The 14,048-nt window shown below is 30.0% G+C and overlaps 1 protein-coding gene across 4 annotated transcripts in view; it reads right to left on the bottom strand.

Moving 5' to 3' along the window:
- Positions 1-14,048, bottom strand: part of LOC130673095 (uncharacterized) — a 332,376-nt gene that overhangs the window by 158,359 nt on the left and 159,969 nt on the right. For all 4 annotated transcript variants that reach the window (XM_057478008.1, XM_057478010.1, XM_057478011.1 and 1 more), the window contains one exon: positions 2,513-2,622. In XM_057478008.1, coding sequence (XP_057333991.1) covers positions 2,513-2,622 — 110 coding nt within the window. The remainder of the gene's footprint in view (positions 1-2,512; positions 2,623-14,048) is intronic.

Raw genomic sequence — 14,048 nt, 5'->3', positions numbered from 1 at the left:
TTCTGTTAAAATTTTTCACTGTGTAACTATATTTTACTATTAAGTCGCAACAACAGTATTAATCCTGTTGCAGCTGCAGAAAAATCCTGTTGCTACAATAGATTTTTTTCCTGTTGCTGCAACAGTAAATTTTTTTCCGTGTACTATAACTATGTTTCATTTAACTCTATCACATGCGCGTTTACTCATAATTAATTCCTGGTCAAAAAATTTTATCAGTATTCAGCCTGATTAATTTTTTTTTAACTACTGGATTTTTTCTCCTCTATTAAAAATTGTTTTTGAAATTAAAAGCAAACTACTGGACGTTATTAGGAAATTAAAATTAGTCAGAAATATAAAATATAAATATCACTAGTTTTTAATAAGAAGTTACTATACACTGTAAAAAAAAGCAAAATTGAAATTTCCTCCAGATAATATTCATTAAACTTTTATATGTAATACATTTTTTTTTGTCTAGTTTTTATACGTAGAATTGTTTTTCTTACACCGATTTAACACCACCAAATTACACCGCCTACACCAGTTTTATTCCGTTCTAACACCGCGCGGTGTTAAATTGAGTCCATTTTTAACACCGCTTTTAGTACAATATATTGTATTTTTTAAATTTTTTGAATTTAAACCCAATGTCTTGATTTATCACACGAAACATATATTTTTGAATAGTCGGATTATATTTTCATTAAAAATGATATTTTAATTTTTTTAATTATGTCAACAAATCGATACTCATTTAAACAATAAATTCGATTAAACTAGCATATCAATTATCTTTGAAAATCAATAAAATGTTCAATAGCAGAAACGAGTAAAAATATGTAGTACAAGCCAACTTTGAGTAAATTTAACAGATTAACTGTACGTTAAAATAAAAAAACTAAATTTAATTAAAATGATAGATAAAATTTATCGATGCCTGCAATGACTAACGACAGAGCCCTCTATATATCCACATATATATAACCATATAGATATATCAAAGAGCCGTTGTTCGATCAATTAATTAACTTAACGAGCTGCTCGTCGCCATGCTTGAAGCGATGCTGAAACACTAACAGAGATTAGATGAACAGATAGATACGTCTGCGTATATATATGACAAGTCTAGTCTTGGCATCATATTGACAAAGGGACTTGATTTGAATCAAAGCAGCTAGCGATGGTAATCGATTTACAATGTAATCATGTGTTCACTCGCAAAAGGGAATATTCTATTCGATTGTATGTTCAAGTTGCTTTGAAGATAAATACTTAGAGTTTTATATTTCGGTATTTACTGAAGTAATGATGATAATAATAATAATATTCATAATTGGGTGGTATCAAGAACGAGTATAATGAGGTATTGACAAAGTTGTTTGGTAGTATGTCCCAAGAGTTTAATCCACTTGTGCTTTGATACATGGCCGTAGCTTGTCAACAAGTCGTGCGGGACGTCATTTAATTACGTGACAAGGCTAAGGATGCTGGTTCCTTACAAGTCCAAGGGTTTAGAAGATCGACAGCAACCAAGAGAGAGAACGTAACGATCTTACTCTTAAGTGAGGTTCTATGCATATATATGCAGTTACAACGAGCAAGACCTAGAGCTCGAGCCATACCCAAACCTAGACCAAGACCAAGACCAAGACCGAGATGTAATACACCCCAACCGGTTAGTGGGTTCTAAACATCGTTGAAGCAACATAGTTCCGTTGTCCTCAACATTAGAGATGTCGTGTTCTGGTGTACGCTCAAGGGCTCGTGGACTGAATATTCAACGGGTCTTTCTAATGATACACACGTGTTTGGGTTCTCAGGGTTGGATACCATGACAAGAGCAATGCCAGTTATTTTAAAATATTGTTTGTCAGTGTCCAAGTTCTTTCAACAGCAAACTAATAAATTTGCTATTTATCAATTTAACTTATTTCTTACAATCACATTAGTTTATTTTTCTTTATCTGATGATTTCCATATGGAATTCAAATTGTCGTCTTCTCTGGTCTGCTCTCTGGCATTTTCTCTATTGTCCCGCGAGAGTAAAAGGCCAATCGCTAGATATTTCAACCATGAAACAGCACGAACAAAACAAAATAGCTCGGCTTTGTACGGACAAAAACGTAGAGAAAGCCTTTCCCCAGAGCCATGCGTTGGGAATTCTATTTTATCAGCATCGTTAATTGCACTGGTGCCCAGTATACAGTCGATAAAAGCCGCACTCGTCTCGGTTAGAAATGTATGGACGCTTTATATCTGTGTAGGGTGTGTGTATGTTTATGTGTGTGTTCTATGTATACTACTATAATGTACTTGACGCATCCACGTCTGCGTAGACCCAGTAAACTAGGTCATTCTCGTTAACGTTCATTTCCACTATCGTGATGCTGCTTCTACCACTACTGTTGTTGTTGCTACGAGTAAAAGGCTTAGAAAACTCTACATCCTAAATTTGTTGAGCTATTAAATTTTTTTTTATTCTCAACTTTTAAAAATATAATTTTTATTAACAAAAGAGTAAATTTACCTGACACTGTTGAGGTCCCTGGCGGTTTGGAGATGAAGGCTTCGGTCTTGGTTTCTTTACTCCAAGTTTTCCGGGGTCACTTGCACCTGTTCTTGACTCTTCGCTGCTCCCTGAAATAATTAAAAAAAAAAATCATACTTTTAAAATTTTACTAAGTGCTCGGAAGTAGAAAAAAAAAGAAGTTGATAAGCTAACTTATTTAGTTTATTTTTAAATTTTTTTTGAGAGGGACCTAAAACGCCTGAAGCATCGACACGAGAGATTGATAGTTCCTACGGTTTTTCTATACATCGATCTAGGAGTCTCTAATGGCCGATCGACCTGACGTAAATTTAACGACCAAGTCAAAATCTAAGTTTACGGTGAGATAGACAAGTCATTTTTATTCTTCTGATAAAGTTTTGGTATAAAAGTTGTAAAATAATCGTAGTGTCGGATATAGAAAGTTGAATCCGCTAACAAAATGCCTGAGTGTGATAAGTCGAAAAATAAATTTCACTCCGTAAATTTATTATCTTTTTTTTACTTGTCCTCTGTACCAAGCTTATATCGTTTGTCTTTGTCAGGGTAAATCGCAGTCAGTCGAGTAACACCTGCGACTCATTCAGTCATACATTTTTTTTTTCATTGCAGTTTTATTTTTATACAGATAGAATAGAGTTTTTAGTTATTTTTTTAATCATCAACTGTTAGAATATCATATATACATATATATACATATACATGAGAGAGTGAGATAAAATAAGAAACCACTTCTTCGAAAGAAAATTTTTTTTCTCAATTATTGAACTGAAAATCAGAAAAATCTGACTGAAATATAAAAAAAAATCACTGATAAAAAACAAAAACAAACTTAGGCTCAATTTTTTTCACAAACTGTATAAATTTATAATGAATAGTAAACAAAATCATCTAATTTTGTTAACTTCGAGCTGATTAATAAATTTAATTATAAAAATAAAATTTGTCGTCATCGACTAAGTACAAAAAATTCAAATTATTTATCTATTGTTTTTATTAGGACACAATCCTTAATACAATATACATATTTAGAGTTCAATAGGAGTAAGGCAATGTAGAATCGGATAAATCAAAGGGGAATGCAATGCGAAAGGGGATTAATTAAAGCTGTATGTAGCTTTTACCAGGAAACAGTATTTTAAGAAAGCGAAGAGTTCAATTGACTGCAATGATTTGGTTCAATAGTTGATGATTCGATAAGGATGCACAGTTCCAATATTTTTGTCTAGCCTCCTCGAAAAACGGGCAAATCACTAAGAAGTGGAGTACAGTTTTTTTCTCCTGGAGATGGCATATAGTAAAGGGTTTTAGAGGGTTTAGCCTATAATTGACTCGGTCTAACGTGATGTAGCAGGCATAAAAAAATTCAAATTAAAAACAAAAATTTTGCCGGTAGATCATCTTACTCGATCATTTTTTATTAACGATAATTATTGCAATGAAGTATTATGCAACGATAATTTTATTTTCTCTCAAAATCAGTATCTCAGTTTGCCCCTCTTTTATATTACTAATATTATGTAAAAAATATTATATAGGGTTCAGTTTGAATCAAAGCAAATTATTGAAATTCTCTTGTAAATAATTTGATAAAATTCCTTCATATTTTATAATTATATTTAATTTTGATTCTGATAAATTGCATACCATATTATATCGAATTTATGAATTTTTAAATAATTTAATTAAAGGTATATTGAATTCTTCAAAAATTTCACCCTTTGAAGTTGAATTTTTTTTTTATCCTGCTATTAATTTACTTCCTACAAAAAACAAAAAAAAAACGAACATTCTACGCAATACTGAAATATAAAAAAAAATGTGTATATATATGTTCAGTTGAAGTTGATGAAGTTTATAAGCTACACAAACATAGAACGTGAAAATATTAAGCGGTATTCAGAACAGTTGTATGCTGAGTATTTGCGAAACATTTTATACATTGACAGGATTAATACGTTTAAATTCCGTTGAAGTAAAAAAAAAACAAAGTTTTTAAAATATAAAAACTTGTGACCTATATTGCGACTGTCAATAGCAGTAAATAACTTTAGTGCAAGCGGAAATAAAATAAAGATTTAAATAAATGAAACAATAATTTATAGAGTAACTTGTTTAAACAGAGATGTAATTTACTTTTACCGAATGATATATATATTTTTTATTAACTTTAATTTAAATTCACTAAGGAAAATATATATTAATCTCAAGAAATCCAAAACATTTATATTTCTCTCTTATTCTCTTCTCTTCTATTTCTCATTCTGATGTTTCTGGTTTGAAAAATCGTCTCACTCATTTCCCAGCCAAGCAATCTCGTTATTTCCGTATAGTATATATATACATATATATATCGTACCATCAACAGTTACTTGGTACATTATTCTGACGCTAAAAAATTTAGGGGAAGAAATGATGATTTTTTATTTAATCCCATTAAAATCGATCCTTCAACACCCCGATGGGTAAAGTAATGACGGGCTCATAAACTCTCCAGTGTCACTATTTTTTTTTTTATCTAAAGCTTACAGGGAAGGAAAATTATAGGAAATTTTTATCGAGTTGTAGGGAAAACGATTTTTTTATTGCCATAGTATAGATTATGGGATTCATTTTTATACCACCGCTGTTGAAAATTTCTATAATAATTTTATGACAAAATTTAAGAGGCTAAAATCTATGAATTTTATTTCTGAAAATTCGGATTCAAATGACTCAGAACAAACAATAACTTCCCGAATTTTTCGAAAATCGTCGATTTTCTTAGCGGGAATTTAAAAAAAATATCTGAAAAACAGTAGGCCCACCTTAAAAATTTCCCGCTGTTTTCGAGCTCTCTAATCTCGAAAACGTTATTATTGGTAAACTTTTGAGCTCTTCACATACACACATGGTCACGTAAACGTTCATCTGAAAATGGTCACACGGAGAAAAAAGCAGTGGAAAAATTACAGTTTTTAGTGCAAAAACGGAGCCCTCGTATAAAAAACTTCAAATTACAGTTTGAAACTGTAATAATTGCTACGTCTTGTAATTTTTACAGTTTTAAAGTAGAAGGACTTTGCTGATATTTGAAACTAATTTTTCCACTAATAATCCTTTTTTTCGTGCAGAATAGCTTCCTAGGACGTCATTGTGGACGAATATTCTTTGGATTTCTCAATAAATTTGTAAATCTGTACATGGAGAGAAATTTATGGTAACCGTTCCTAGTACGTTGATGAAATATCATCCCATACCGTTATGGTAATGATTACTTGGAATTATGGGATATAGGCCCATACTTTCTGGGAAAAGTTCTCATAAGTATGGAAATAATTCCCATAATTATGGTAACAATTCCCATATCGCATGTGAAATAATTATGGTAATGATTACCATGATATTATGGTAACCATTACCATAATATTATAGGAATCATTGCTATAATATTATGGTAACGGTTACTATAATCGACATTTCAATAAAACCGGTTACCATACATTATGGGAACCATTCCTATAATTTATTGTAATCGTTACCATAAATTTCTCTCCGTGTAGTATCATTAATTTTTGAAACAATAAAATTTCATTTTTGTACTTAGAATACAATTCGACTTCTGATACTTCAAAAATATTAACACCGAGATAGAGTAGACTTACACCGTTTATTTTACAATGTTCCAAAAATGGTTCCAAATTTTTTCTATGTAGGGGAGGGTGGGGCAGAGCGGCCCCCCTGAAATTTTGACCAAAAAAAAATTTTTTTTTTTTCGACTAATTACTATAAATCCGATATGTTTGCGCATTTTTACCCCTACGCATGACATTTGGGGCAAAATGGACAAGATCAAAATTTTGAAAAAGTGATTTTTTCATATTTTTATCGTCAAATTAAAAAAAAATTATTATAATTCCACATTTCTAGCCCTACGCATAACACCTGGGGCAAAATGGACCAGCCGAAACTTCCGAAAAAATTATTTTTTCATATTTTTCGGCCGTTTCTTTATGTAAGAGGCAAATTTGGTCACTAAAAATTTATAAAAATTAAATTTTTTTTTTTAGTTGATAAATTTTTGAAATAAAGTAAAATTATAGAATTGATTTTTTTTTTTATTAAATAACAATTAGTAATTAAGGTAATCGAGAGTGAACGATTTTTTACGCTTTAAAAAATTTTTTTCGAGTAATATAAAACCAAAAATAGTTGTCAAGAGTAAGAAATACATTCTTAATGATGAAAACAATTTAAAAAAAAAAAAACGAAAAAAAAAATTTTTTTTATCACTTTTTGAAGGGGGGCCGCTCTGCCTCACAAAAAAAAAAAAAAATTTTTTAGAATTTTGGCAAAATGTCCATAAATTCGTTCGAAATAGGACAAAAGTAAAGTGATCATATGGTTGAAAGCCACAAAAAATAATAATTGGCATAGGGGGGCCGCTCTGCCCCACCCTCCCCTATACCGATTAATAGTTCCTGTGATTAATAAAAAGCTCTTTCATAAAATATATTATCCCCTTCTTTAATTTTATCTTCATGTAAAGCTTAACTAAAAAATTTTCCCCTAATAATTAAAGTAATAAAAAATATTAATACGCTAAAGCTGGATGAAAAACGTAGCAATAAGTTAATAAAAGATAGGTTAACGGTAAATGGGATCTCCTGTAAAATCGACTGAAAATATAGTAGATTTATCGCGAAAGTAGGCTTAGCGTAACAACGGGAGAGAAAGAGAAGGTAAACCTGAAAACAGTACTCGCGCATCAACAGCTATGGAAGCGGTAAAAATGGATAATCGAAGAAGATACACAAAAATGAACGAGTGGCCGAGCAATTTATAATATTTATCGCTTATTCTACTCGATAATGGAATTTGGTGGTCGCGTATGCACCGAATGCCATCGCTAAATCCACAGACATGACATATGGTTTCGTGTAACCATTCTTGCAATATAATATTGGAAATGATAAAAAAAAAATCCGTTGGAAGATGTACAGCGAAAATATGAAGGGGGTTTTTTTTTAACAATAAGTCGAGAGAAAAAGAAAGAGAAAGAGATTTGGGAGTAAATTTATCGATAACCCAAGTTATTAAGTCATAAAGCAAAGAGTTAGTGTTGAGTTAGGGGTTGTTTAAGATGGATCCACTTCTCCATTATCGTGAATTTACATGAAGGTGGTGAAGGGGTGAAGATAGTTTAAGATGGCCCGTCGACCGTGAGCTATTCTCTTGGGATTTTACTCATCTAAACTGTAGCTCATTTCTCGTCTTCAACGTCGTAGTATTTGCAGTTGTCGCTCCGTCTCTCATTATTCCAAGAGATAACGGCAATAAAGCCACGAGTCATAACGCATAATGGTTTAATTAAGAAGTTGTCGTGAGGTGACATTCGTGAAAATCGACTTTCACCTCAACAAAACTTACAGCTGGCACATTTGATTCAACTTTAACAAATCTAGTCTTATATGACTCAGAGTTTTACTCAGTATCAGCCTCTGCCAACCTGGAATTTAACCAGGGTAAGAGTTCTTGAGAAAATAATAATAATAATAATAAGGAAAATGTTTAAGAATAAAATAGTTTATAAAGCATTGAAAAATTGAAAAAATCTCTCCATCACATTCGACGTCTTAGAAAGTGAATGACAACGACACGATGAGATGGAAAATCAATTTACTGATTTATGTGAACTATGCTGCATATTCTGTGCATAGTTATATATTTTTTTCTCTATATATATATTTTGATCTATAATATTAATCTAGGATCAAATTTATAAAAAAAATCTAAAAATGAAAAATGTTTAAACTAGCATATAAAATAAGCAGTCAGTCAGAAACAAATCCACGATGGGTTTACTACAGCATGAGAGAAAAAAAGTTGATCGAGGCGTGATCAATCGGATTTTTCACAGTGCTCGATCTCAAATGCATGCTCAACGGTGCATCAATAAATTTAATTCGCCAAAATAAAATATAAAAAAAAAAAAAGAAAAAACAATAAAGCTATTGTATGCGCGTATAAAAGTGTAGCGAAATTTAATCTGAGTATGGATGCTATATAATATATATTAATTAGATAATTTATGAGGCTAGAGAAGAAATTTTAATGTTACTCAATTCTGTGTCTGCAGATGTATAGAGTGTGGGTGGGTATTTAAATTGTGAGTCGGAATTTAAATAAAGATAAGAGTACGTTAGATAGTAAAGGTTAGAATTAAACATTGAGATTAAATCTTTATTAATTTATGCTGGATGTATACATGTACGGTAGATCTTAAGGAACTCCTGGTACTGGGTGTCTTGTTACTCAAGACTGAGAAATAGCATTGACTTATCGTCGTCATGTTCACTGTACCGATGTTCTAGACAGTATACTAAGATTGTATTATGTACCTTGTATGTGACTTTGATGTTAATACAATCATCAAGATCCGCAAGGATATCTTATTTCTACCGAGACATATTTACTGACTCGCTTTTGTTAAGCATGGGTATTTTGTCAAGAATATCAAGTTTTAATGCGCGATCCTGATAAAAAATTGTATATATTAATTTAATACTCTTTATACTATATTTTATAAAATGTATCAAGGAAGACATAAAATATTTATCAAAGACATTTTTATAAAATCTTGAATGCTAGTTAGATTGCAATCTAAGACAAAAGGTTTGGCTAAAATAAAAAAAAAAAAAATGATCTGGTCTGTGTAATAAAGAAAAATTGGGAGTAAGTTTTACTTTTAGAAGATTTAATCTACGATAAATAATTCTTTTCGCACTAAATCCGCATTTTTTAACGGGTACAATTAAATTAACATTTTTTTACGGCTTGACTTTAGTCATTTCATCACATAATTTATGAAATGCCAAATATTTAAACTTCATTTATAGAGGAACCCGGGTCGTAATATCTAGCCTCAATCTAGCCTCGTCGAACCCAAGTAAGCCTCAATCCAGCCTCACTGAGTAAAAAAAGCATTTTGAGCCTCAAATGATGCTCAAAGATCCTCAATAAGCCTCGATGAGCCTCAAATGAACCTAGTCTCGACTATGTAATTTAAATTCGATTAGTATGATTTGAGGCTTTTTGAACATCATTTGAGGCTCAAAATGCTTTTTTTACTCAGTGAGGCTGGATTGAGCCTTACTTGGGTGCGATGAGGCGAGATTGAGGCTAGATATTATGACCCGGGAAGATTCTTGATTCGAAGTATTTCATTACGAAAAAAATACTAACCTAAAAAAATTAATTTAATTATTTAAAACGTTAAATTTAAGTAAATTGGAATATTTTTGTATTTAATACATAATACATAATAAGTAATTAATAAAAAACTACAGATTATTCTTGTAATTTTTATTGTTTTTATTGAACAAATTTGAAAACTTAAAGTGAAAAATTTGGTCGCCGTTTCGATTTTTTATGATGAAATTTACACAGGGGTTAAATTAGATGAAATTTCAGAGCAGGTCAAAATTCGTCAGTCATAATTTTATTTCTTATATTCTTGCTATTAAAAATTGCTCAATAATTTTGAACTTCCCGTTAAGAAAATTGAAAATCTTTAAAAATTCGGGAAGTTATTAATCACCCCGATATTCAAAAATTGAGTTTTCATCGTATGTCGACTTTGGAAAGTTCTATAGGATGCTCTTCTGACATTTTCAGAGTAATGTCTGTATGTGTGTGTGTGGATGTAAACCTCTCATATCTTTTGAATAAATCAACTGATCTAGATGGTTCTTGCAGCATTCGAACGATTTCGTTTGAATTCAGATTTCGCGCAAATTTAAGATCATTTTATCAAAGAAATTCAATAGATATTTCAGAAAAACGAAAAAAAATTTTATTTTTCGTTTTCCTCGAGTATTTTGAATACTTGATCGATCAATTCCGAAATTTAATCAGCTCCTTGAGCTCAAAACAGCGGGAAGTTTCGGGGCTGGTCAGCCGGTTCCCAGATTTTTTTTTTACTATTCAATTGTTAGTAAAAATTAATTTATTAGCATATTGGATGCATGTCATATTGATGTTTTAAAAAAAAATACAGTAACGTGTAATGAAATATTTGTCCAAGATATTAATAGTGAAAAAAGAAAATTAAAATTTGTTGAAGTAATTAGTAGACTGGTAAGAATGTCCATTGAAATTATAAGCAAATTTCTTGAAGGTATTATTCAACAATCAACAAGTTGAGATTACTCATAAATAAATAATATTATTATAACTTAACTTATTTATATACTTTACTTTTGCATAACTTCATTCATTCATTTCATTTGAATAATAATTTATTATCATGCATAATTAGTTTCAAATTTTTAGTCTCATCTCAATAATTTTGTGGGTTGAGAGTCATATTGATACATACATATGTTTTTATACTAATTATTCAAATGTAATTTTATGTAATATTGTAAAACGCTGTGATCACAAGGAGTTATACTCTATGATCGATAATAAATCTAATCTAAATCTAAATCTAAATACGATAAATTTAATAGCAAGATTTTAATAAACTTACAATTATTGAAAATAATTAAAATTAAAAAAAAAAGTTATTACGGTATTTTTCAAAATTTTTTTGAGCATCCAAACCAAATCAATATTTTGATTAATCACATAGAACATTATATTTTTAAATTATCACATTCTATTTTCATTAAAAATTATTTTTTATTTTTTTTTAATTATGTCAACAAATCGATATTCATATAAAATAAATAAATGTTATGAAATTTCTATGATTGTCGTTGAAAATTGAAAAAATTTTTTGAATTTTTTTACCTTTGTAATCTGATAATAAGTTTACGGAGAAAAAAAAAACAAATACTCCGTAAATTTATTTATTTAATAATATTATTTTCTTATAAAATGCAGCAATGGATGAGTATTACAGTAGAAATAAAGGGTCGCAGGTGTAAAATGCGAATGGCAAGTAGTATTTATACCAAAGGCGGCTCGCTGATGTCGATTTGCTCGGTCGTTTGGGTAAACTCCTGGGGCTCTTATCGCGTGAGTGCGAACGTGCCAGCGCATTATATAGGAACTGACTCTGTGTGTGTGAGTGTTGTGTGTGTGTGTGTGTGTGTGTTGTGTGTTTGTAAGAGAACGAGGATAGTAAAGACTGTGTACGTCAAAGCAAAAATAAACGATCGATACTCGATGGCTCATCTCTGAGTTACTCGGAAGAATAGACCACCACTGATCCACGAACAAGGTAACACGGGATTATATATCAGACTAGCCAAAGGACAAGTCAAAGATCGAATTAAAAGACTTTGCTTCCATTTATAAGTCTATAAATAAACTTATTTTATTGTAATCGCAGAATGCCCTATTGTAGTACGATGCCACACTTTTATCCGTGATGCCGGTCGGATTAGCTGTCACGCAATCAAAAGAAATCACTTGTTACGAAAATCCCAACGCACGATCAAAAAGCAATATTTCATTGGCTCTCCTTCCTCTTTATACACAAGATTGTTGTTATTTTACCACCCGCCAACGCACGTGATAACGTAACGGGAGTTGATCTCTAGCAAAATATTTACTGAAAAAAAAATAGAAAAAAAAAAGAGATCGAGGGAAGGAAAAAAAAGAAACCAAATAATTCAATGAAAATTGCTATTTTCAATCACACTCAAAACGAATATTATATTTTTTTTTTTACTCTTGGCAACTTGTCGACAATCCCCAGTCTTTCTTTCTTGCCTCTTTTTTCTCTGTAACTCGTTGGATTTTATAGATGGATTACAGAAGTTTACGCTCCACGAAGCTCGGGAGATAGGATTTTTATAGTCCATCGTTGTTTTTTTTTCTTCTTCATCTTCTGTTACTTTTTTTTGTTTTTTATGTTGGTGCAATCGATTTTCTTTCGCGGCAGGTCAGCAGCTACTATACGCCAAGACAATCATCTGGCTGAGAAAATTCTTGTTTGATATTGTACTTATATATATATATATATATATATATATATATATATATATATATATATATATATATATATATATATATATATATATATATATATATATAAAAGCGACAATTATTTGCTCATTTTTTAAATTTTTTTCTCATCCAAAAAAAATAAAAATTATTGATAATTGGTTTTTTTTTTATTTCTTCATTTTAAATACTTCTGACATCATATTTTTTACTGGTGTTTACATTAAATCGCATTATTAGATAATTGCATACAGGGGAGAGGAGCACAATGAGACACTATTACAAAAAAAAATTTTCGTCATCTTTATCTAAATTCTTGTATTACATATCGGCAAAAAAGCTGTCTAGGGATAAACTGAATTTTTAAAATTTTTAAAATAAATGTTCCATGACTAACAGCTGTGAGTTAACTCGCATAAAAAAATTATATATTACCGAACATATATCGATAAGTATATGGTGAATATGTGACGATATATAAAGGCAAAATTATATGTGTTTACTCAATATAATTATGATATAACTCTGAATGTACTATTGCCATATATATTTCTATATATGTTGCAAAATATAATGTAATAATACAGTAATTTTTGATGTGAGAAAATATACAATGTAAAGTATATGATGAAATATATTATTGCTATATAATACTATATACATTTTACTACATATATACTCTCATGAAGTATCACAGTAAAACGTCACATATATACAACCACGTGTTTATAGTAATATATTATTGCTATATATCACTATGTATAATCCTACATATATGTGACAAATTATCATATTGTTGATTTTTCTAATGGATTTATCCGATTCTAAAATCAATTCAATAATCGATTTTTAGTAAATCGAGGATATTCTGATATATTCTCGTAACTCAATTTTCCGACTATTTTTAGCACTTTTGAACTCATATCGATCAAATAGCTTAAAATAAATGCTGATTTGCATTGAAAAATTTTTTTTTATATATGTTGGAATATATGGCGAAAACTGTAACCAAACAAATATTAAATTATATATCTTCACATATACTGTTCATCCTGTAGTAAGAAATATGATATATCTATATGATGAATATATATATTTAGTATATATTGAAACATATATTGATCTGACTATAATATGAGTTATATATCTGCGAATATTCAAAAATATATATTTTACTGGTATATTAAATCTTATATATTTAATGTCATATCATAAATGTACTATATCATGATAGATTGTATTATAAAATAATCCATATGTGAAGAATATATGTAATAAGCCGCAAAATTTTATATAAATGTCCATACATGATTTTATCTATTTCTATTATAGTTCTCGGTATATGATCAGCTATATATAGCTTTTTCATGCGGGGAGTATTGATCTGTAATTTATTTTGCATAAATATTTTCAATTTTTCCACAGAATTGAAAAGTTTTTTTCTACTTTCATACAAGCATATACTATTTTCAATTTTAGTAAACATGAAAACAAATTTTTTTGGTCAAAATTCTAAAATGGTCGCACTACTCGAACCATCTTACCCTATAATTTTTAGCGACTGTTATAAACTTTCACA

The sequence above is a fragment of the Microplitis mediator genome, chromosome 8 (genome assembly GCF_029852145.1).
Source record: "Microplitis mediator isolate UGA2020A chromosome 8, iyMicMedi2.1, whole genome shotgun sequence".
Lineage (NCBI taxonomy): Eukaryota > Metazoa > Arthropoda > Insecta > Hymenoptera > Braconidae > Microplitis > Microplitis mediator.
The sequence above is the reverse complement of the archived record's forward strand: the minus strand, read 5'-3'. Positions and strand labels throughout refer to the sequence as shown.